The 25,984-nt window shown below is 41.0% G+C and overlaps 1 protein-coding gene and 1 long non-coding RNA gene across 6 annotated transcripts in view; one reads left to right on the top strand and one right to left on the bottom strand.

Annotated features, from left to right (window-relative positions):
- MPPED2 (metallophosphoesterase domain containing 2) overlaps positions 1 to 25,876 on the bottom strand; it is a 177,316-nt gene extending 151,440 nt beyond the window's left edge. The window contains exons 1-2 of one of the 5 annotated variants that reach the window (XM_032283671.1): positions 25,438 to 25,876; positions 18,756 to 19,004 (exon numbers count right to left, since the gene is read on the bottom strand). In XM_032283671.1, the coding sequence (XP_032139562.1) occupies positions 18,756 to 18,883 (128 nt within the window). In that variant the 5' untranslated portion in view covers positions 18,884 to 19,004; positions 25,438 to 25,876. Of the gene's footprint in view, positions 1 to 4,949; positions 4,973 to 18,755; positions 19,005 to 22,614; positions 22,747 to 22,952; positions 23,084 to 24,506; positions 25,337 to 25,437 lie in introns of those variants that run through there. The other 4 variants (XM_032283669.1, XM_032283672.1, XM_032283670.1 and 1 more) reach the window with 4 other exon arrangements.
- Positions 22,300 to 23,446, top strand: LOC116555179. The gene is made up of 2 exons (XR_004270415.1): positions 22,300 to 22,699; positions 23,080 to 23,446. It is a non-coding gene; the product is annotated as an uncharacterized LOC116555179 (long non-coding RNA).
- Positions 25,877 to 25,984: the final 108 nt, after the last annotated feature.

Here is a 25,984-nt window from a genome sequence, read left to right as displayed (position 1 = left end):
GCAACCTAGGCAAACAGGATCATTGCCAAAGCCAACACAAGCCCAGCTGCAGTTCAACATAAAGAAGTTTAATGTGATACCTCATACCTGCCATGCCTCATTTTCCAAAAGGAAAACTGCCTGTGGCTAAAAGTGCTCCTTATGGAACAACCTGTGACCACAGGCTTTCCCAACCCTAATGAAGGAGATGCTCTTCAGTAGCCTACCAAGTGATGCCAACACTAATGATAGATAACAGACCCAAATTTCTGTGCAAGAACACCACTTCCTTTTGGTCAGAGACATCATTTACAAACAGTAACCTCTGTGAACTTCTTAAAAATGGTAGGGCCTTGGAAGTTATTCTTGATCTTTGAGACTCAACCATAGTCAGGTCTGAAAACTGCACTCAAATTGAGCTTTGTAACATGTACTGGGTTGAAGCATCCCACTTTTCATCTTCATGTCTCCAAATGGAAAAGACCTAGAAGCATATAGGTTTGCTCATTTCTGCACACAGCAAGCAGTGGGCCAGAAACCATCTAACTTGTTTGAAATGTAAGCCATTATCCAAGCCATAGCATATGGCCACACACTTCTCAACTCCCACAACCAAGCAAAAATGCAATTGCTGTCCAAGTGTGCACAGGCTTTGAATAGGAAATGGCAGTGGTTTCTGGAGCCCATAAGGCCAGAAGATGCTGCCAGACTTGAGAAGAACCAAAGGACAAAAGAGTGGTAGAAACAGGAGGACATATTCTGAAATGAAAGTGGAGTGCGATCCTCCAGAAGGGCAGAAAATAGCTGCTCCTGTTTATTTCAATCTGCTTTCCATCACAGGGTGCCTCCTTCGGGAAGCCTACCTTCTTTCATGTTTAGGAGAAGAATCAAACCTGATGCATGTCTACAGGGAAAAACTAAGAAATATTGTTAAGCATTTCAATAGAACTAAGGCAGATGCCCAAAAAGTCTTATTTTAGACATGTTATTGAAGAAATTCTTCTTTGCTTCTTTTATTAGGTTAGCATTTATTGTCTGCCCCAAACCGTAAGTTCCTTAGGCACCTACAGATTATTAAGGGTCATAAAAAGTCATATTCTGTACTGGAAACCAGCAGTCCTGCTTGACCTTGAACGCATCACTCAACCTCTCTGGGCTGCCAGTAGGCTGTACATCAAATTCTCTACTTCTGTTTCCTTCACAGTAAGTGCAGAACACAAGTATTTTAAGAACCTTGATATTCTATTAACAATAATACACACATGATTATTTTATTAAATATTATTTATTTCAGATGCATTTAATTGTCTCTCTAAACAGGCAAGACATGCTAGCAGTCTATATCATCCTGACTGCTAAACCCAATAAAACATTCCTTCATTAATTTGTTCACCAATAACTATTTATGTGCCAGGCATTGTACTATGCATTGGGGATAAAATGAGAAGCAAAACAACCAGGATCTCTGCATCCCATGATACTTCCAATAAATGCTTATTGATTCACTTACTGTAACATTTTCAATGACGCCCAGCTTTCCCCAGACATGCCACTCTCCTTGCTTATTTCCTCCCTCCCTATCCTATAGATCAGCAGTCCCCAACCTTTTTGGCACCAGAGACAGGTTTAGTGAAAGACAGTTTTTCCATGGATGAAACTGGTCCACCTCCAATCATCAGGCATTAGATTCTCATAAGGAGTGCACGACCTAGATCCCTCGTATGCACAGTTCACAATAGTTTGGGCTCCTGTGAGAATCTAATGCTGCAGCTAATCTGATAGGAGGTGGAGCTCAGGCTGTCATGCTGGTGCAGCTCACCTCCTGCTGTGTATCCCAGCACCTAACAGGCTAGGGACTGGTAAGATCCATGGCCCCGGGGGTTGGGAATCTCTGCTATAGATAGTTTGCAAGATCCTCATCAAGCCAAAGTCTTTCCCTTATTCAAATATTTTAGAGTGAGTTTCTCATTTCCAAGTAAAAGTGTTAGAGGTCTACAGAATACCTAAGGTAGCCTCAATCAGTGCCAAAATATAAGAGTTCCCAGCAAACCATTCTTAAAGTATTGATCAGTGAGTGACAGGAGATAACAGGGGCAATTTCAGCAAACTGAAAGGAGGAACACTGGAGCAAGCACGGTAGGCCATTAACTAGTGCTTGGGTGAGCATGTTAGTAGTAGGAGTGACTCTAAAGAGGGTGGGAAGATTTTGAGTTCAGAGAGAATTTGCTGTGAGGACAAAATGACAGGAAAAACACATATTGAAGACTGTTTATTGATTTGTCCAAGATGAATTTGTTACTGAGCCCATGGACAACGCAGAGGATTCAAGATTAGCCAGTATCAATCCTGCCCTTATAGGGCTTCCAGTCTAGAAGGGGCAATATGGCTATGTGTGGCTATCCCCTTATAGTAGCAAATGTGAATTTCAAAATGGAGGTATGTAGTACTGGGAAATTGATGGATTTAAGTCATGTGACACTGTGTAAGGCTGACCTTTTGATCTTTCTCCCACATGCTTCTTTGTTCTGGGAACAGGCCTTGAGAAACAACTAGGAAAAGGAAATTGGCAAACCCTTTCTTCTACTCTGGCTAGAGGAAAGCTAACTCTCTCTTGATACTCTGACTTAACCTTTTCTCAAGATCTTATGTTTATCTCCCCAAGTCACCTGGGCTGGCAAGGTACACACATCTACTAAGCATTTTGTATTTTTAGTGACTCCTTCTAATTGACCCCAAGGTAATCATTCCCTGACTTTGCCTGCCCTCAGCCTTCATGTATATCTACCCACTCAAGCACACATATGTTTATAAATTCAGGCTCTGAGTGTTCTGTACCTAGTCATGCCCAGCTGCACTGGAAGGTCTTCCACCTCTGATAATGATGATAACACCAAAATGAAACACTTCTATAGAACTTACAACATCCCCAGAAAATTTCTTAGGTGCTATACATAAAGCAATTGATTTAACCTTCGTAACAGCCCTTTGAGAAAGGTAATAATTGCTTCCCTCATTTATTGAAGAGAACACAGAGAGGTCAAGTAACTCGGCTATAGTTAGGCAGACAGTAAGAGGCAGACCAAGATTCAGACTTTGGCAGTCTGCGTCTAGAATCCATGTTCTTAAACACTATATTACTTCCCTGTCTCCTCTGGCAATAAAGCCCAGAAATATATTTCCAGATCCTTAGGCATTTATTTCAAATCTATTTATTGAAGATTTACAGATTAAACTCAACTCCATTTTCTTAATTTACTGAGCATTCACATTTATTTAAAAAATCTAACCAAGAGACCAAAATGAGGGAGAGAGCACCTGAAACAAATGCGCTTAATTCTATGTGCATGGAATGCATTCATGCCCCCTTAATCTGACTCCATGTGTGAGCAAACAAGATACATAAATCTGAGTAGCGTGGCTGTTCATGTAAACAGTTCAGAACCTTATCATCCCTCTCTGAACTGACTCCAATTCATCAAAAATGTAGGAGCTGGTTATATATGGCACCCTCCATTAACTGAAACACACCAATAAATTTCCAAAATGTAGGACTCAGCACCAAAAAGAAAAAAATGGGTAGAGAAATCCCCGCATATATTGTGGAACTCCGTGCAGTCTGTGTCTCCCCTGTGCAGTCTTGAATCATGCATAATGCAACACCGCAACTGCTAACAGCAGGCGCGCACCAGATAATTTACACTTGTTTTTATGGACACGAGGAACTGATCTTTGAAGCTGTCCCTAATGAGATTCCGCTTGGCCCTAACAGCATCCTGAGAGAGTGTTCCGGTTTTCTACTTGGCATCCGGTGCATATTTATAATGCAGAATACAGGCTCATTTAAATTGTGTATGTGGATTTTGGTGTCTTCCCTATTTTAAAGAAAGATTTTCATATACTAAGGAGCACTGACTCCTCAATTACTAAACCATACTTTACCTAAACAATGTCACTGCCGGCCCTACAGGTACTTATCAAAGAGGTAGGTCCATCAAAGCGCCTTTACCTGCAGGGCAAAAAGCTTCTCCAGCACTAACCCTGCACCCGAGTCCAGAGACTCAATTAGGTCTTCAGCCAAAGGGCATCTCCAGAAAGTCTAATTATACAATACCTTCCTTAGTAGACACAGCCACAGGGAAAGTTACAGAGAAACCTGAAGTCAGTTATCTAAATTAAAAACTTCCTGCCCCAAAACTGCTTGCGATGCAGACTTCTCTTTCTTAGTATCTTCCCTCTTTTAATTTCTGCTCCATATAAAATTTTCTTAAGCCTGGCACTTTACAGCAGGATCTTTTTCTGCTCATTTGGTTTTCAAGGGGTTTATAGTTTAGTTACCCATAATTAGAATTCCATTGCATACTTACTTTGAATTTCCTTTGTTTTACCTTTCAGTCAAGGTTTTTAAGAAAGATATTCAATCAATGTCATACCATGTATTTGACTGTATTATCTTTATTTAACCCAAATCACAGATTTTTGTCAAAAAAGTTGTTCTATAAAAATTTTAAGAGTCTACTTTAAAAAAAAATTGTAAAGTCATTAGACATCAGAGTACAGAATAAAAATCGGTTTGCCTTATTCAAAATGCACAATTCCCATGATGACAGATGACCCATTTTCATGGTCTTCATTTCAAGTAAACTCCACATATTAGGAGTAGTTGTCAGTCAGCCTCCAGGTAAGTGGGCTGAATTAATTAATTCTTAACTAATTTCACGCTTCTAACTGATAATTGTTGACTCCAAATAGGATCAATAAATGAGCATTTTACAAGTAGTTAAAACAATATGCTTTCCAATGCCTCTATTTTAAAAGAACAATATAAAAACCCCAAATGTTTAGGGTCAAATTGAAAGTGGAAGCTTTGATATTTTTTCCTATGTTAGAAATGAGAGTTTACTACTGTCAAAGCAAAAGTCAACTGAAGGCAGAGATGACAGCATTAGTGTACGAGTATCAGAAATACTCACTCTGAGCTTCATCCAGCTCCATCCTGAAAAAAACATGGGAGACTTACATAAGTTACCCTTTTTAAAGCCAAGTAGCCTCAAGTCTACATACATATTCTCAAAATGAATGAGTGATTACAAGGCAGCCCTCGCTTCTTGGGGAAGCACATGTTAATCCCTTGAATCCTTGCAAACTCAGTTTTCATTCATTCATTCATTCATTCAACAGGTGTTTATAGTGTGTCCAGAACATGTCTAGCTTTGTGATAGGTGTTGTGAATACAGACAGCAAAAAACAAATAAAAAGAAAAAGATAAGGTCGTTTTCCTCACAGAGCTTATATCCCAGTGGAACATAGATATTTCACAAACAATTTGAGAATATATTTATGATAAGTGCTACCAAAGGACAGTACCACTCACAGGTTCTGGGACTATGTATAAAGGGACACATAATCCAGAGAGAAGGACAGGAGCTCCCTAAAAAAGTGGCAAAGCCAGAGAGATAAAACAGTGTTTAGGGAAGGAGACTTTCGATTTTCTTTTGTGGCTCTAAGTTTACGGCCACGGATCAGCCTGTTGCTCTATGACATCTATCAGTATATCTCCACTTGAAAAATTAAAAAAATATAATTTGTCTTTGTGTCCCTAAAAAAAAAAAAAAAAAAAAAATACAGGAGGTGTGCCTAGAAAGCTGGACTTACAATGCATCTTTCCTTCAATATCAGCACTCAATCCAGACGGTTTTGAAGACCTTGGGAAAAATTCGGTGGACAGATCACCAAAGTTGGCACTAACTCTTGCCAAAAGTCTGGCTGGCACCAATGCACAGACTAAATTGGCCGTAAAAACCTCACTGTAGTCTTGCTCCTCGCAAAGGAAATCATTTTGCAGTCAACAATGAGGCTTACCCAGAGGCCAGTCATAGGGGGAGGCCTAGAATTTTGAGCTTAACTCAATTGCAAGGTTTAGGGCAAGAGTTTCATGTTTCAGATGTGCAGTCAAGTAATCTGATCCCATCAGAGTTTTAATGGCTGCTAAAAAATCCAAAGTGTTAAATCCTTTTTCCCAGCCTCTCCCAGAGCAATCAAAGGGTGCTTTTTTCCAGTTCCCAATCTCCCCCCTCCAGTTTCTTATTCTCATACTCAAATAGTTGCTAAGTCACTAATTTAATACATTTACTACTCATTTCTTAATCCTAAAGTCTGATTATAATCTGTATTCTAAAGTAGTGGTCAAGCACCTATCCTGCCCCCTTTGAAAAACACTGAGAGAGAAGACATAAAAGGATAGTGAAAGTGGAATATTTAGAGCGGTGCTTTACTTCAGGGACGACACTATTATCATGAATCCCTATAAACCTGAGAACATTTTCGCCCAAGCAAATTCCACAATTCCAGTAAAACACATATCACTGAGAGTTTCACTGTCCCAGGCAGCAGGCAAGGAGCTAAGTGTTTATTAAGTCTCTGCCCCTGGCTATCACATTAACAGAGACTCAATCCCTCCTTCCCTGTGTCTCCCTTGGGAGACAGCAAAACCCTAAAAACTTCTTGACAAGAATAAAACAGACACACCAAACTTCAAGGCACGAAAAAAGTTATAGTGATGATGGACTATATATCATTATTAAAACTGCAGAAGCTCACGTTAATGTTTTAGAAGCAATAATGATACACAATATTATTAACAATAATAGCCACCATATATGGAGCATTTAGATACTGTACTAAGTGCTTTACTGGGCACTAAGCATTTCTTCTATAACCCTCACCATTGCTTTTTGAAGCATATATGATTATGATCCCCACTATAAAGATAAGATACTAGTAGTAGTTCTGGGTATACTTTTTTTTTCTTTATAGAACTTCTCAAATGACTTCATTTTTTTAACACTTTAACTGTGCCCAGATTTCTGCTAAGCAAGTCACTCTATTCCCAAATGCTCCCCTCTAAAATACAAACTTTCATTCTTTCCCTCTCTCTCTCTTTCATGTTCTTTTGTTTACCGCTTTATTAAGATATTAAGCTCAACCATAGCTCCTGCAGCCTGTGGCACAGCACCTTGCAAAAACAGTGCTATCTGTTTATAACATAGCATGACCCTCCCTGCAGAGTGTGAGACCAGGACTAAAATCCACTAATGACTAGAAAGCTCATTTTAATTCTACACTTGACAAAATAAACACCTCATAAAGACAGGCAGGCAGAAGATACTTCTCACTCTAGACTGCTTTGTCTTAATAATCTTTAAAAAAGAGGAAGTGGCTGAAGGGAACAGGCCCTAGCATTTAAAAGCACACACACAATTATGGCATAACGAGATTGGGATAAAAAGCAAAACCCCTTATGTAAAGTTAAATTAGTTTTTCCCTCCAACCTGTCACTAAAGATCTGTATTAGACCATGGCTGAATTGCAAAGGCTCTTTCAGTGCGAATCCTGGCTACATTAGTAGGATCTCACTAAGCCATATGAAAAATCAGAGCACTTGATTTCCCTAAAACCAGTTCCCAAAAGGGCTCATTTTTTTTGTTGTTGTTCTCTTTTGTCCACAGAAAATGAAGCTCCACTTACATGTTGGAGGAAATATTTCAAAACATTCCCTTTTTCTCAAAGTGCAGAATTTATAGTAACAGATAATTAACAACAAATGACAAACAATCTGAGCGGTAAAGGTCCCAGTTTGGTTGCCAAGATGATGGGATCAAATTCCAAGATAAACAGTGGAGCGTGCCGACAGCCATTAACATCGTGGTGGGGTCGAGATGCAGAGATTCGAAACAGAGGAGCCATCCACCACCACCGAGGGGCACAAGGTGGAACAAACAGACTCCCACCGGGTTATTATTTCCCTTCTGAATTCTCAGGAGAGTCAGTTGCAAGAGTGGTTGGAGCAGGACTCACACTACTGTACCAAACAGGATACCCAAGCCTTTACATGTATTTTACATGAAGGAAGCATTAGACTCTTCGAACTGCATTATGGAAGAATTAATATCCTTTAAGAGTTAACACCTCCTAGTCTGTTTGTTCTTCCCAAAGACTCACCCCTCCCCATTCTTTTCTCTAAGTTTATTGAATCAAGATAGGTTTCAGTGCGACCAGCTGTGCCCAAAATGTAGGGATGAAGAACAAAGTGAAAACAAGTTAACCTGTAAAAGTCAGAATTTGAGCACAACATATGGTAAGTCTCCTAGATACTAACAGATGGCGAACCTTGGGAAATCACAACTTCAGATATTCTTATATTTCTTGAAAGCCAGTTCAGAGTTCATTATTTGTCAAATGATTTTTTAAAATATATTGAAATACAAGCCTAAAAGTTTTGAATTACCTAAACATTTTTTCCTTCTCAGAGATCAACATAGGTCAAAGTATCAAAAATTGCTGTCCTAATTTTTCATATGCTAGATTCATTGGTATATTGAGCCAGCATGTGTACCCTAGAAAGCTAAGGTGCAATTTTGTCTCATCTCCCTGTTGATGAAGTCTAGGGATACTGACCCACTCCTAGCTAAAGTTAAGCCCAAGGCCAGGACATCATAACTGCCAAGAAAGAGTTACGATCTCACAAATATATCTGCTATATATTCCCTCCTGTTTTCTCCCTCTCTCCTTCACAAATACCCCCATTTCTCCTCCTCTTCCCTCTATAAAATTAATCTTCCCATTATATTCCCTGCCTACCTGCCTTGGGCTGTTAGAGATGTCATAACAAAATAGCATAGACTGGGTACCTTATAAACAACATGCATTTATCTCTCACAATTCTGGAGATTAGAAAGTCCAAGATCAAGGCAGATTCAGTGTCTGCTGATGGCCCAATTCCCAGCTCATAGGCAGGCATCTTTTCACTGTAACCACATATGAAAGAAGAACAAGGAGTTGCTCTGGGGCCTCTTTTATAAGGGTTCCATCCTCATGAAAAAATCACCTCTGAACGGCCTCGCCTCCTAGTACCATCACCTTGGGAGTTAGAATTACAAAATATGCATTCTGGAGGGACACAAATACTCAAACCATAGCACCACCCAAGCAGAACCAGTACATAAAAGTCATATCATTCTTAGATATAGAATGTATTAAATAAAAGGTGCTAAGAGCAATAGGTGTGATTTTTATGATTAAAAAAATCGAATATAGTTTGATAGGCTTCGATGGTTATCTTTGAAGTCTCCAGGCAAAGCAAAATAAAACAAACTGGAGAAAAATTTTCCAAAACTCAGGACTTAAATGGAGCTAGTAAAATGCCTATGTCATAGCAGACGGCTAACTCTTTCAGGAAATTAGGAAAACACGCTGAGATTGCTTAGCTGGTGGGAGACTTCATTTTTTCTTGATTCCAGTTTAAAGCCTTTGTTCAAAACATATTTTAAACTAAGTGTACAAATATGTACAAGGTTTGAAACTTGGTCTTTGGCCCAAATACCTAAAGTCAAATACCACAAGTAAGCCACTTTTCTTAGCCAATCCGTATAAATGCCAAAAAAGCCCACAGCAAGACAGGAAAGGATATTTTTCCAATCCAAGAATTATCAAATCTTTGAGCTGAAAGGTTTCAGAGACTGTCTGTACAAAGAAATAAGTGAGTTTCGGTAAAGCCCATGTTTTGAAGTAGAGTCCTGCAGTCTTTTAAGGAAGCCACTAGCAACAGAGGAGCTTCAGTAATGGTCTAATTCTGACTCAGAATTTTAAAGCTAAATACTATCAAGTGTGAAAAAGTTATCTGTTCGCTATTTTCCATGATGATGTTAGCTTTTTTTTCTTTTTGTTTTTTTAAACTAGTTTTAACAGGTCCGAGGCTTGATGAAAACTTGCACAAAAACGTAAATCAACTACAGTAGCTTATATTCTTGATTTGTGGTAAAGAAGAAAAAATAAAAAATCTGCAAAAATGCATTTTCTTATTTACATATATTTTGTCCCTTCTACAGGAACATAAATTGAATAAAACCAATCTTCAAAGCAAAATAGAACAAAAATATGCAGACCCAAATACTTCAAGAGCCAATAAATCCAACAGAGTTTCCTCTTTGCAGTTAGTGTTTCCACACAGACAAAGCCTCTAAGTGTACTTTTTACTTTTTTTTTTTAAAAAAAAGCATACTAATATGGTGATCTGCAAAATTGTGGCAGTTTTGTCTATACTGATATTGAAATAAATGTCTAACCATGCTAGGATAGCTACTTAAACATCTAGTTTCCAGTGTGCTATGAAAGTCTAAAAGGGAAAAGACATGGGAAGGAAGGAGCAAAGGAAATACTAAAAAGAAGGAAAGAAACAGATGAATAGATCTTCCAAGACTTAGCAAGCTTCTCCTTTTTGGAAACAGTTCAGAATTACCTAGAGTTTGCTACACAGGATGCAGTAAATTCGGCAGCATTAGCTTTGTTTCTACATCTTAAAAATCTCATCTTCTGAAACTTTAAATGTTCAGAACCAAAATCGAGTATGTCACAAACACAAACTACTTATTTCATTACTGTCTGTTTAGTTTGTCTTGCCACTTGAATAATTTTTACCAAAATATCCCCATGTAAGAAGTTTTAAAAACAAAAATTGTATTCAGAGCAGGATATAGATAGGTTCAGTCCATAAGGAAAGGTGATCTGATGGCTCCCAGTTCCAGGATGTATCTATGCATTGACTGTGGCTATGCTTTCTCTATGAGTCTTTCTTTATCCCTACAAATGTAGGTAACATTCAGAACCCAAAATCCAGGTATAACATAGAAGATAGGATTTGTTTTATTTCATCAAAATTATTTACCCTTACCAAAACTCAAGTAGCCAACAAACAAACAAACAAACAAAAAGACCACTGTCCAATTATGCAACATACAGCTAGGGTTCTAGAAACAAATTCCTATGGACAAAAAAATTTACTTTTAGATTGCTTCTTTAATGCTCGAGTGCAAACAAAGAAATGTACAGAATAGGAAAAAAGTCAGCTCTAAAATGAAGTCCAACTGTCACGGAACACAAGATGAGTACCCTCAGGGAGTGTATAAGAAAAATAACTTATTTTAAAAAATAAATAAGAGAAGAAAATAAAAATACCCAGTGTTTATATATAAAGTGCAAACTAAAAGAGCCATTCAGCATTTCTATGATGAATTTCAGATCGAAAACATTTTACAAATCATGGCCATGCTAACGTGCAGGACAGTGATGAATCTATAATTAAAATGAGGAAGTGCCTTACCAACAAAGAAGTGTAGGTTTAGATTTTTTTTTAAATAGCAAATGCAGCCCGACCCTGTAACAAAATAAATTTCTACCTTGTTAGTAAGTGCAGTTTTCCAGAGTCCCAGACACGTATGCATTCATCCACAGATAGGACTTTTCTTCTGTGTGAGTGTTAGGGGTCATTTCTCTTCTCTCACCACCATATCCCAATGATGTCTCTATTATATTCTTTCCCTATAGAATATCACTAATGTTGTGGGATTTGTGTTCTAATTTTGCATGGACAAATATAAAGATAAGGAATATGAGAAATCCTGGACTGTTCAAATGAGAAGAGATGATGCTAAGACCATCAAGTCTATTGGCTGGTATGGAACCTGAAATTCAGAGAGGCCCTGTTTGCTAAAGATCACAGAGTTGATTACTGACCATGACAGGACTAAAATGCAGATTCCCTGAAACACTGTCAAGAAGACTACTTCTGTATACTCTTTTGGCTTCCCCAAATGGATCTGAAAATACAGTCATACGCTGCATAATGACATTTTGGTCAATGACAGACCACATATATGAAGGTGGTGCCATAAGATTACAATGCAGTTGAAAATTTTCTGTCACCCAATGATACTAGCTGTCATAATGTCATTGTGGTATAGCTTATTACTCGTGTGTTTATGGTGATGCTGAAAGAAACCTACTGCGTGGCCAGTGGTATAAAGTATAGGACATACAATTATGTATAGTATATAATACTTGACAATGAAATAAACGACTCTGTCACTGGTTTGCTTATTTACTGTACTATACTTTTAATTGTTATTTTAGAGTGGACTCCTTCTACTTATTAAAAAACAAAGCTAACTGTAAAACCCTAGCTCCCTCAGGCAGGCCCTTCAAGAGGCATTCCAGAAGAAGGCATTGTCATCATAGGGGATAATAGCCCCATGCCTGTTATTGCCCCTGAAGACCTTCCAGTGGGACAAGATGTACAGGTGAAAGGCAGTAATATGAATGATCCTGACCATATGTAGGCCTAGGCTAATGTGTGTTCATGTCTTAGTTTTATACACACACACACAAACATACACACACACACACACACACACACTTTTTATTTCAATAGCTTTTGGGGTGCAAGTGGTTTTTGGTTACATGGATAAGTTGTATAGTGATAAAATCTGATATTTTAGTGCACCCATCGCCTGGGTAGTATACATTGTACCCAATATGTAGTTTTTAAATCCTTCATTCCCCTCCCACCATGTCTTAATTTTTAACAAAAAGCTTAAAAAGCAAAAAATAAAATAAATTTTAGTATAAAAGCAGCTTTTATAATAAGAATATAAAGAAAGAAAATACTTTTGTACAGCTGCTTTAAGCTGGTTTATAAAATAGTCAAAAAGTTAAACAAAATAAAAAAGTGTATAAAGTAAAAAAGTTACAGTAAGCTAAGTTTCTTTCTTTATTGTTGAATAAACAAAAATATAGTTTATAAATTTAGGGCAGAGTGTTTATAAAGTCTATAGTAGTATACAGTAATGTCCTAGGCTTTCACATTTACTCACTGCATACTTATTGACTCACCCAGAGCAGCTTCCAGTCCTGTATGCCCCATTCATGTAAGAGCCCTCTACAGGTGTACCATTTTTAATCTTTTTACCCTATTCTTCTTGTACCTTTTCTATGTTTAGATATGTTTAGATGCACATGGCCTTCAGCATTTAGTAAAGTAGGATGCTGTACAGGCTTGCTTGCAGCCTAGGAGCAATAGGCTGTACTATATAGCCTGGGTGTATAGTAGGTTATACCATCTAGGTTTGTGTAAATATACTCTATGATGTTTGCACAAAGACGAAATTGTCTGGGAGATGTATTTCTCAGAATGTACCCCTGTCATTAAGTGACACATGACCATACTTCTTTAAAAATTTCCAATCAGTTACAAGACGATGAAGGAGGCAACACTGTTCTCATCTTCCCACACCTGAGCAAGTTGAGTTATATTGAACCAATGAACAGCCTTTGGCCTATTCCTTGATTATAATATGAAATAGAAGAATGTGCTACCCAAAGAAGTGAGGACAAAAAAAAATAGAAGATTGGCATCAGAGCAAGACTTTAAAGCAAATCTTACAGGCAAAGCATAAAGACTTGGAGAAAAATAATATTTTTTATCATCTTTTAAAAAAAGTTTTGTCATAAAAGTGTTACATGTCAAAAATAATTCAAATTATAGAAAAGTATAAGAAATAAAAAGTAAAAGGCCTTTATCCAACACTCCCTACAGCAAATTCATTTCCAAGGGTATTCCCTAAATAATCACCAGTAATGTTATTTATCCTTCCACACACTTTTATATAGTTATTTAGCCAAAAGACACCTTTTCTATAACGCTCTTCTGTAACTTTGCTTTTGTACGTAAGGATATCTAATACAGAACTAAAAGATAATTTACTTCCTACCATATTTTTGAACTGAATAAGAATAAAATCTCAGATCAGATAAACAAAATCTTAGAATACTTTGGCATGAAATTATCATTCAGATACCCTAAAAGCTACAGATCTCTTTTTTTTTTTGTTAGTGATGCCCAAGCAACACTGACAGATACTACACAATATGGCAACAAAACAAGTTGAACTTGTCAGGCTTCATACAGCCAAGTAGTTTAGAAAGGAAAATGTTAACAGGCTCATCTGCTAGGAGACAAAACCATAAATATTATCATAGAATCTGTTCATCAAGTGGTATCTTTTGGGCACTATATGTCATTGTTTATCATCTCATTTAATGCTCACAATCATATTAAAGGGTGATTAAACCTATTTTACAGATGAAAAGACAGGTTCAGCAATTTTTCCATCATCACCCAGCCAGGCCAGTAACTGGCAGGATCAACATTTATATACAGCTCTCTGATTTCAGGCCACATTCTCAGCTACCATGTGTATATTGTCCTCATTCCCCAGCCCAAGCAGTGCCATTTGCACTCAATCCTGGTTATGTAGAGTTAACTCCTGATGTTTCTGTTTTAACCACAGATAGAGGTGGGAAGTCTAAGAAAATGAACGAGGTACAGAGAACCCAGGTCCAGCTCAAGTGGAGGACGGCCACTGTGATTCCACAGAGAGCAACCAGTCAGCACTCAGCTCACAAGATTCCATCCCCACTTGGGACTGCCACTCCCATGGAGTAACTGGAGGTGGATAAGACACTCCTAGGCTGTTTATAATCTTGACAGGCACTAAACCAGGCCACTTCTCAACCCTGACAAACCAAAATCCCACTTAGAAAAGATTCCATGACTCTTTTCTGTTCATGGCTCCTTGAGGAAGAAAGGACAAAATTTAGCAATGACTTTATTTACTCATTTATTTACACTCCACTGCTTTCAGAATGAATTGGCAGTTTAAAATTAAAAACCCAGAATCAATGAAACAATTATTAATGACAACAGCTGACACTTATTGAGGATAGATCATATATAAACATTAACATGTAATACTGTTTTATCCTTTTACCCTTCACAGCCTTTTGAGATAGGTACTGCTTTTATGGTACAGATTTTACAGATAACAAAAGAAAAGATAGAGAAGTTAGAATATTTCTCCACACCTGGTTACACAGCTAGTCAGTGGTGCAAGCAAATTTTAAATCCGATAATCTGATTCCACAGGGGATGCTGACCACCAGGCTACCCTGCCTCATAGAACAAGGGTAAAAGAACAAGCACAGAGTAAGATTCGAGGGGTATTAACAACAGAAGGCACAGACAAGCAAAGTGGCCAAAACTGAAAACAAAACTTGATTTGAGCTACCTACTCGTCAATCCTTAAAGAAAAGGATGAGGAATTAACCTGAGTAGGGTATCCTATTGTCCTGATTTTCATGGGGCTGAGGCGTTCCAATAACACAGGGCTTTCAATGCTAAAAGTGAGATGGCTGGATACCCTACTAATAAAGTTTCCTAACATTTGATTAGGCCTCAGATCATGAAACGCATACAAATTCTTTATGGTGTTTTCAGACCTACATTGGCTCCTTCAGCACCTCCTCCCACCATCATTAAAAATACTAAATAATTTTCTTATCATTCTGCTTGGGAAAGATGAAGGGGTTGTGGAGAAATGAAGCCTGTTAATTGCTGGGTTTCAATCATCACATCTATTAGTACGTTCAAGAGTCTGGGTAAGTGAGGCACACAAATGCTAGGTTAAATTTTGCTCTGCCAACTCCAGCTGTGCTTTAATTTTCTTTCCCAAGGTCATACAGGATTGCTTTCTTAAAAAAAAAAAATCTTCCCTACGTAACAAGCAGAGATTCAAGCCAGTCATTCTTAGAGAGGTTGGTGGTAATCCTGTCAGAACTCAAAGATGAAAACTAAACCAATGCTTCATAAAACTGTTTGAAGCATCAGTTCTGAAATCAGCAATGAGCTTCATGAAGATGCGGACTGGGTCTTATTTATTTTTGTTTCCTTCATAGCATTGCTTTGCAAATAAACATTATCTTAACCGCAATCTTAATCTTAGCAAGTCAGAGCTAAAAATCCTTAACTATTACTTGGTGCAAATGTTTACAGGTGAGTAAACTGAGACTTGGAAAAGAAAATTTGTTAGTCAAAAAGCTGGGCTGAGATGAACTGTATTAAATGGGAGGTGAGCTCTTCCCAATTAATGTGAAAAAAAAACCCAACTACCACCACAAGGCTGTAGGAAAGAAATGAGACATCATTAAAGGGATGGGTATTTTAACTATAATCCAGGTGATCTGCCAGGGGTCTTCAGAGATCTCAAGTGTAAGTGAAAAAAGAAAGCAAATAATTTAAAAATCCCATGCAAAATAAATGAGCAACTACGCAAGTGGAAAAGACAAAATATCTTTACCGTGGGGAGAGGAGGAAATTTCTGCCATGACATGTTGAAATTTTCAGAAAAACTGAAGAAATTTTAGACTAAATATTTTATAGATATTTTCCAGTCAATTAAAGTTTCTATTTAGATTAAGGCCAATTTTTTTTCTTAACATAACAGAAATATGACATGATTGCATTCAACCAAGATCCCTGACCACCTACTATAGGCCATTCACTGTGTGAGGTCATCAGACCTACAAAACAATGCCATATTCTCAAGCAAGAAAGAGTGAAGCCAAGGAAAAGGTGAGCCAGCCTCCTAACAATACGTACCAACATTCAAACATTCAAAATGTCAAGACCTGACAGAAAAATTCCAGTGAAAATCTCCAAGCATCAATCCAATCTCTCTACTCAATGCATAACCAAATCAACTGATAAATCAGCCAAGTGTTTTCAAGCATCTGTCACCTGCTCAGAAGAATAAGCCTTTCTTTAAGTTCAAAATGTAGGAGGTAAGAGAATAAGAGACAGATAGGCAGATAGATAGATTGGCAGATAGGTAGGTAGGTAGATAGATAGATTAAGAAAAATAATAATGGAGGTGGTATAAAGTGTAGCCAAGTAACTTGGGCAGGCCCAACCATTTTAGATTGGAAAGGGACAGGTATAAAAGGCAGTTTAAGTGGAGGGGCCTAAACTGGCTTTGAGGCATTTGATGAGCAGAGTGTAAGTATGTTAGAGCTGTGAGAAACAGTGATGGCAATGGCACCAAGATGGAAGGGGTTAAAGTGTGCTCAGATGACAGGGAACCAAACTGTGTGGCTGGAGCAGAGGCTTCAGGTGGGAAGCCCTCACTGACAATAAAAGGGAAAAGGCACACTGGAACTAGCCTGCAGAAGAGTCCTCTATTCCAAGATTGGGAGTCTGGTGAAAGCACTACACAGCTGTCTAAGTTGCCCCATTTTCAAACCATTTTTTTCAAAAGAGGTATAATTTGATCCTTCAAATTTGTTATGGCTAAATGTAAGCAGATCAGCTTTAAAGTTACATGATTTTTAAAATATCTCTGTGCATTCACAGTTCGCCAGTGGAATCTTAAGACCAAGAACAAGTGAGCAGATGTCTGCAGACTTGAAGACTAAGCTGAGGTTCCCCAGCAGTCATTTTCCAAGGAATCTGGGAAAAACACACTTTCTTTTGCCTGAATGGAAACAGCATCTACAAAATTCCTTGTAGTTCTTTAATTAAAAAAAAAAAAAAAAAAACCAGCAAAACAGAGCTGAAGCTATTCTAAAGTACAGCTTACACAAATACTGTAGCATATTTAAAGAAAAACAAATAAATAAAAACAGTAGAATAAAAAGAATACTTTAATTGAACATATATTTATTGTTCATTTAGAAAAATTTTATCCATCTTAAAATTTTTCCTTAAAATCATGTTAGGAAATCCTTTATAATCATGAATATATTCTCATTTAAAGAAAGTATGAAGTTCTTAGAAATAATTGAGCACTAACCACTTACAAGGACTCTTTTTCTTTTACCTTTTTTTGTCACTCAAGCATGCTGTTTTAGAATGGCTGCTTTGCAGAGATATCCCATCATAGGTAACTGAGTTGCTCTCTAGAATATAGTTGCAAAGCAACATCCTAGTATTTACACTAATATACAGGCAGTCAAGGGAAAGACCCTTTTGTTTGGTTAGTGTTTCTAAATTCCAAGGGGTTTGTGTGTGTTTAGGGTGTCCTACTATTTTTTTTTTTTACTGCTCACATAAAGCAATTACTAAAAAAAGAGCTTATGACTTGGACATGCCCCGAGTTCAATTCTTCCAGTAGTGGTAAAAACAGTCAACAGAGCCCTAACCTCCTTTCTATCCTGACCATACAATAGTTTTCAAAGAGGTTTAGTCCTACTATGAAAGACTCATGTTAGACATTGGAAGGGTCTCATAGAGAATGAGCACCAGGCCTTGAATAAACAAGAGAGATGGTGACCTTTTGCTCCTTTCTGCTGAAAGCCCAGCACATCCTGTAGCAGAGGACCAGAAAAAAAGTTGATGTACAACCAGGTGCTGCAAAATCCTTGCCTCTGGGTTTCTGCCACACTTTGTTCCTTAAACAGTCTAAACCTCGACATGACTTAAATAGTATTAGGGAGTGAGCGAAAAGTACAATTCCTGGAACCAACTGTTCCACTGTCCCTTATTCCTTTGTTCCCCATATTGTTTGAGTCCTGAAGCATGCAACACACGTTTCACTAGCAACAGGCAAGACAATGGATCTAGCAGTAGCTGGACAATTAGTCCCAATTAGGCCTATTTCCCAGCTGAATGTAAAGGGGTAGTGGGGTGAGGTGTGGGGAAAAAAAAAATACAGAAATTTTAAAGAAATATTTCAGAATGAAGGCTAGCAATACAATGTAAAGCAAATTGAACTGGGGGTCAGGAATCTCAGACAAATTTGCTGTGTGGCATTGCAAATACTTTAACCTCTCTGTTCTTTTCTGTTCTTATCTATAAATATGAGCAACCAACCACCAGCCCTCAGAGGCTCTGAAGATCTGATGTCAAATTGTGGTTGAAAGTGCTCTGAAAACTTGCAATGCTACACAGACGTATGGGATTCCTCCTGAGCTGTATTTGAAACCACAGATACCCATCCGATTTGTAAATCATTTACCTTTTATTCTCCCTAGCAGAAGTCAGTAGTTAGTGCTTTTCTTTTTTTTCTACTTTCTTGATTGCTAATTTTGTTAAGTTCATGAGCGATACTTACATATGTACATGTGGAGGCTGGAATCTGCTCTGGTTAATGTTGTAGTGTGTGAATGCCTGGGTGGGGTTTGAGCTGTACTCATCCACCGTTACAGTAACTTTGCCTTGAGAAGGAATCCCATGTGCCATCCTTCCTCCCTATAGGCATGAGCAATTCACAACTTTACAGAGCAAAAGATGGAAGCAGGCATGGTGCGTTTCAGCCAACCTCTGAATCCAAGGATCTACTCATCAATACCGCTGTGCATTTCTGAAAGAAAAAAAAAATACGTATATAAAATAAGAACAAAGAGAAAGAGGGTGTTCTGAGAGACATTAAATTTGACATCTAGATGTGAAACTAGTTCAGGGAAAATCTGAACATGTGTTGTTGGCTCATGGATACAACTGTTCCCAACTCTCTTCCCTTCGTGCACTTCAAAGCAGATATTACACTCTATACATCATTGCCGGGTGCTAGCAAATCATCTCAATGGACTTCAAACTAAGATTTCCTCTTTAATTATAATTATGGCACTTAACGTGAATTATGGAAGGGGCATATCCACAGTTGCCATGGTATCTGACTATACATGGTTTGTGCACAAAGTGAAGAATCTTCCAAACCTTCCCTGCTAATTGGAATGTTTGGTCTTTACAAAGTTGGTGTCACATAATGATTTGAAAGCTCCATGTTTAAAACAGCCATATAACACAACAACAGATAAGAATTTTAAATGTCGTGCTTATAACAAATACACGTGTATAACTATAATACACACATAATACCCACACATTACACATATTTTCTTCTTTCACAAGCAGCTCCCAAAATACATAGGTAGGCAATGCTTGGCATTCCTCTCTGGCCCAGAACCTTATGGTAAGGCAAATCCTTGTTAAATGTAGTGTCATTTCTTTCAACACTCCAGTCACTCTGGGAAAAGCCAAACACCTCCAGGTCTGGACCACCACTTTGAATGTATTCATTACCTCCCCTCTTCAAGCCCCAAGGGAGCGGTGAAGGAGGGCGGCCGTTACATCTGCCACCTCATTCTTGGTGCAACATAATTCTCAGTAGTTGGTTTCATTTTTTAAAAAATTCCATTAGTTCTGATTTTTTCATAAATGTCAATATATTATTTGCTACACTGGGTTGAGAAATGAAGATACCTATTTTTATGGTAGGTGTGCAAAGGCTGAGGAAAGCAAATTCTCATGTCCAAGTTGTTGAAATTGATCAGTGAGGTAGACAAGAAGCCGTAGTACCCTCCTTGAATAACCCTTAGGTAATCCATGCTCTTGCTTTAAGTGCTCCAAATCAGAAGAGGTTTGCCGTGTGCACCATTAAGCTCTGAGAATCTTAGCTGCTATTTCAAATAAAAATATTTAGAATAATAAGATTAGATTTAAATTTGGCATGAAACACCTTAAATATCGAGCAAAAGGCAGATGGCCTGCCATAGGCCATTTATTTTATTATTTTACAACCTGGGGCTTGTGTAGTCCTCCATATGCTAGCTGGGCTAAGAAATTCCAGAGTGTTCTACTCAAATCATTGCCTTCTTCCTATTCACAAAGCAAGCTAAATCACACCCACCTTGCCTGCCTTTCTAATGTACAAGTGCACTGCCAAGAGATGAATCCCCATGCTCTGGCATTTTGAACAAAGTGTCACTTTGGGTTCTCCCTCTTTTTCCTGACTTCATGGGAGGTATGAGTCTTTTAAGGGCTAGATGATAGACAACCAGGCTGGCAGGATTAACTAAATTAAAATCTTTCCCTGCTCCTCTGATGTAAGATATCTATAAGAACTGCTTACAAATCATAATGTAGCAGTTTTCATACCAAGTTTGCAGCTGTTTCCTTAATTTCCCCCACAATTATATTTTACTGTTATTTTGCATAACAGTAAAACACAACACCTGCTTCAAATTGCAGTCCTGTTCTAAGTACTGTAATTCTCTTTTGAGACACAAAGTACCGAGACACTACTGAAGCGCAAAACTGCATAATTGCATGGCGCTGAAAAGTAAATACAAATGGAAACATCTTCCTGTTATAGAAATGACTGTCATTAAAAAGAATGTTAGCCATCAAAGCACAGAGGGGGAAAAATACACATTTTCAGACTGTGAGAACTTAGTGTTTGCATAAATTAGAGAGTGGTGTAAAAATTACTTGACAATTCTTATGTTCCTTCTTCCATCAATGTCTATTGTGTGAAATACTGAACATTAAGAAGCAAAGGAAATAAAATTCATGTCTAGACCACTGTGACCTCTGAGTAACCATCTCTGCACCCAGTGCTAGAAACACTTTAAATATCTCTGGAGTAAACACTCTAATTAAACCAAGTAAATGTGGCCTAGAAATAAAATATACATACCTAATATTTAAACATCTATGCAATGACTTGTAGCAGTTAGCATGATACCCACCCAAGTTCTACTATTTGAAGCTAAGAAGAGACAGAACTTAGCAGCTGATCAATTTGCACTCCTAGATGATCCGCTTGATCCTAAAGTCATCCTTCTCTATCAGTGAACATCTATACCTCTTTGCACCTTTGCCTCAGTAAGACAAATAGAACATCTTTTCATCAGCAAGCACAGGCCCCTGTAACTCTGAAAGGCTAAATGGGTGGCTGGCACCTCATTTGAATTCATCTTTGCCATGTTCCCTTTCAAATGTTTTATCGAAACAGTGCACCTGCAGCGTCTATCTTCTTTAATCTGGAGTCCTTTGAAGAAAATGTCAGACTGAGGCAGAGAGCTTCAAAACTTTCCCAGCACCTTTACAGACAAGTCAAGAAAAGGCTTATTTTTTAAAATGTTATGTTCACTCCCACCCAAATCTCAAAATGAACATATCCTAAGAATTTTAAACACAAACACCTGGAAAAGATTTTTTTTTTTTTTTTGTAAACTCTCAGGGACAAGGGACAATGGACAAAACCACCTCCTATAACCTGAGAAATTTGGAGAGAGCGTGAAACAAGACAGAAAGATGCACTGCCTAAAACTATCAAGAAGCTGTATATTTAGGCAGTAAAACTTTCCAAATGATCAGATTTTGGTGCATCTCACCCTCTTCACACTTACTTTAACTTTTTACACAAAATATTTAAAGAGAGCACTATTCTTTGCACAAATTTTCATTTTATACTTCAACACACTTGCTCCACAAAACAAAGGAACCCACTACGAAATATCAAGAAGCCTAAGGAAAATCTAAAAGGAGCTGACACTGCCAAACAGTCATGCTGGTACTAGATTCATTTTTCTCTTTAAAAAAAAAATCATGTGAGTACATTTTGCATTTCGTAGACAGCAATCACTTCTGTCCTTTAAACTGTACAACTAGCAATATTCTTTTCCAGGAATCTAGTTGGAGAACCTTTTAAAGTCGGCTGGCAATGAAGGGATTAAAAGCTGAGGAATTAAATAGCTGTCTCCACCTCCTAGACACCAGAAGTCTAATTTACCAAACTTTCAAAGCAACAACTCACGACCTCTCTATCCGTGCACTGCCCAGCACAGCCTATGAGAAAAGAGCCCGCGGTTTCCTCGTTTCAGCAAGGATGCTCATTTTAATCACTTGCCCCAAGATCTTCCGACCGAGCCTGGCGGGACTTTGGAACTTGCCTGCTCCAATTCCGCCAAATTTCACTCTCTCCTCCCTCTGCCGCGCTGATCCAGTGCGTTCTTAACTCACGCCCCTACTCTTTTATGCCCACTTCCAGTGACTCATCCCTGTATCTGGGAGCGATGCCCACACGCCTTCCCGGAGGGCTTCTCCGCCAGGGTTTTTTGGGGGGATGCTGACATAAAGTTTCACGTGCTCTGTCCACCAAGCGCCCTCCCTCCCGACGCACTTACACCTGAACTTGTCTCCAGCACTGCGGACACCCGGCTGACACATTCCTTCGGAGAGGGAGGGCAAGACTTTTCTCCCGAGCCTCTGGTAACTCGTGGAGTCTATATAAGGTGGGGCGGTGGGGGGCGCGTAATTCTCTACTTTGGATTGGTTTGTTTGTTTTAAATCTAGGGTGGGCAGTTGCGGGTTGGGGGGTGCTTCATCAACCACACACCACACACACACACACACACACACACACACACACACACACACACACCCTCGCCCTGCCCTTCCAGGCTTACGGCCGGCTCTTCTCGGCTACAACTCCCCCTTCCTTCCTGGAGCACCAGAGCCTTACTCTCTCAGTCCCCCGTCGCCACCTCCGTCCCCTCCGCAGCCGCCGCTCCAGCCGGCCCAGCCGGCGCTAGCGCTCGCGGCCCCGGGCTCCGCTGGACACCCATCTTTTTCCTCTCCCTCTTCCCTAGCTCTGGATTGATTGATGACCACCGGCGGCCAGTGACTCTGACACCACGCCATCCTCGGTCGGGCATCACAGCCCCACGTCCCCGACGTCAGCCTCCCGGGAGCGTTGGCATCCCCTAACCCACAGCGTGGAGCCCGAGCCCCGGGCCGCCGCCGCCTCCCAGCTCTACGCCAGGGCGCTGCCAGGCTCCTTTCCCAGAGCGCCGGAGAAAGGAAGGGAGGGAGCCAGCGAGCGTTGGAAGGGGGTGTGGAGGCCACGAGATCTCCCCTTCTTTTGAAATCTTTTTTCACTTAAACTTTTGCTTGTTCCCCCCTCGACCTGTTTGTGTTTGTTTGCAGCATATCAGATTAATTACACATTTTTCATGACCCGCATTTGCACTTAATTTGGGGTGTGTGTGTTGGGGGGGTGGTGATGTACTATAAATCAACTCCACTGGGGCATCCTTAATTTATTTTCTTGCTGATGGATTCCAACCCGCTCCTGAGCCTCTAGAAAAATGCCCCCTTCCCCTCCTAGGCCGCAAAACCCCGGAATTCAAAGGCTTTACAAAGATAACCTTGTTAAATGTAAATAGTAAAGAAACTCCTGCCTCTGTAAAGAGAAGAAATCCGGCGGCAACGGTTACTTTTCCTCGCCCAGCCCTGACCCCGGCTCGGGTCGCCGGGTCGCCCTGCAGGCTGAGAGAGCGGAGACCCAGGCAGCGGCGGAGAGTGAGGTTGGGGCGCGGGGACCGGGTGAGAAAGAGCCCGGAGCGAGAGAGGCGCGCGCGGGAGGCCCCGGGGGCGGCCGCGGGGCTCAGCCCAAGCACAAAGCTGCGCGGCGCCTTCCCCCCGTCACTGCACCTGGCCTCTGGCCGCCGCGGGAGCCCGGGGATCCGGCCAACACAATGCACCCGGGCCTAGGCCAGGGCGGCTCGAACACAGCACCCCGGGACTTTCTAGTAAACAGCTCGCGGAGCCCTCGTCCCCACCCCCATCCCCGCCGCCTGGCTTTCGCCGCAGCTTCTCGCCGATACCCCCTCCTTTCCTCCTAAGAAATCCCGGCGGAGGAGGGGGCGAAAAGGTGGGGACCCCCAGAGGTCGGGGACCGATGGCTGGCAGGGGTTGTGGAGAAGAGAAGGGGCGCAGGATGGAGAGTGGAAGGGAAGACAGCTTCTAAAAAAGAATTTGCTTTTGCTCAGGGGTTGAAAATTAGCCCACCCCGGGCGCCGAATTGGCCGGGAGGCGCCCGGTCGTGCAGACGTCAGGGGCAGCGGGGCAGCTCGGGTCCGCAGCCTCCGAGCCCCTCGCACGCGCCTCTGACAAGGCACCTCTCACCCGGGCTCCGCTTTGTGTGTGCATTTTTTTCCCCTCGCGCTCGGCACCGGGCTCCTGGCCGCCTCCTCCCCCTCCCCCGCCCTCCGCCTCCCTTCCCGGGGCGGATTACCTTTCCCGGGCTGCGCTCCGGGTCCCGGGGATGCCTTCAGCGCCCGGCAAGCAGGCGATCCATCGCTGAGCGACCCGAGCCGGCAGGAGGAGCGCTGGGGGCGCGCGGGGGTGGCGAGGGGCGCGGGCGGGCCAGAACCTTCGACCCCGGAGGTCCTGCCGCGGGCTGGGGCTGGGGGCCAGGGGGCGCGGCACTAGAGGGAGGCGGGGGGAGAAAGGACCCGAGCAGCCTCGATCTGGGGAGCGAGCGAGCGAGGGGGCGAGGAGAGGGAGCGAGGGCGCGGCGAGCCGGAGGGAGCGCGAGCGGTGCAGTGACAGGGACTGCCACTGGGGTCAAAGGAGCACAGCTCCAGGAAGCAGGGCGGCCGAGGCGCCGCTCCGTGCGCGCTCCCCGGCGGGACCCCGCGCCCCTGCACGCCCCTCCTGCAGTCCCTGCCCACTCGGAACCCCACCGGTGCCCTGAAGCCCCAGGGTTTCAAGAAGAGGAGGGAGCCCAGGGCGAGGCCCGGCAGCCTGCTGGTGCTCCCGGGTCAAGCAGGCGGCAGGAAGCTGAGCTGCAAGTTCATCATCATTAGTGTGATCTGCGTAAAAAATGATAGAAGGGAGGCGGGCTAAGGTGCCCCAGGAAAATAAGGGAGCTTTCCCTCAAATGGTGTTCTTCTGCAAAGAGAACACCCAGGTCCCCCCACCCACCGACCTGCCAGGCTCTGTCAGGAGTCCTGGCACCGTGCCAGGACGCAGGGCTCACCTCGGGGGTAAGGGGAGCGGCTGGGACATTTCACTCAGACCTAGGAAGGCGACCCTAGGTTCCCTCCCATCTGCTGAGGCATTCCTTGGGGAGAGCTGTGCTCCTTTTACCCCAAGCCTTTCAACACGCCAGACACACACACACACACACACACACACACACACACACACACACACACACTCACCTCTTTCTCTCTGCAATGTTGTTGCTGAGAAAGAAAAGGCCAACCCAGCTGATCATTTTTTTCACCTCCGTGAATTAAGGCAGGTTCAGGACAGAAAGGTGAGGAGAGGCAAAGACTCTAATTGTTTCCATTTCCGTCTTTTGGATAAAATTTTCCTCAAAAGATAAGTACTTCAAAAGCATTTTAAAAAATTAAAGTTAGTCCAGTTTTGTCTGCTACTTTGAAAAATGGAAGAAAAGGTTTTCAGAATTGTATGCAAACAGCACAAGGAAAGGAAATGCCGCTGAAATGCTGGAAGACAGAAGACAAGGGAGAGAAGGCTTTTAGAAAACTTGGTTGGCAGGATTGTCTGTGAAAGATGAGGTGGCCCTGTGATGTTATGTCATTGTCATTGCTGAAAGATTGGGACAGCAACCAGATCTAATTCCTTTCTAGGAGTCAGACTGAAAGATCTGTGCATTCTCCGAAGGGAAATCCAATGTATATGCGTGTGAGAGAGAAGTATGCTAAGTCTACTATGTGACAACTGACTAGACATCCTGGCTGA

Source organism: Sapajus apella, unplaced genomic scaffold (genome assembly GCF_009761245.1).
Source record: "Sapajus apella isolate SASKATOON/1434 unplaced genomic scaffold, GSC_monkey_1.0 scaffold14, whole genome shotgun sequence".
In the NCBI taxonomy this organism is placed as follows: Eukaryota; Metazoa; Chordata; class Mammalia; order Primates; family Cebidae; genus Sapajus; species Sapajus apella.
Note: the sequence above shows the minus strand (reverse complement) of the source record. Positions and strands in the feature narration are given on the sequence as shown.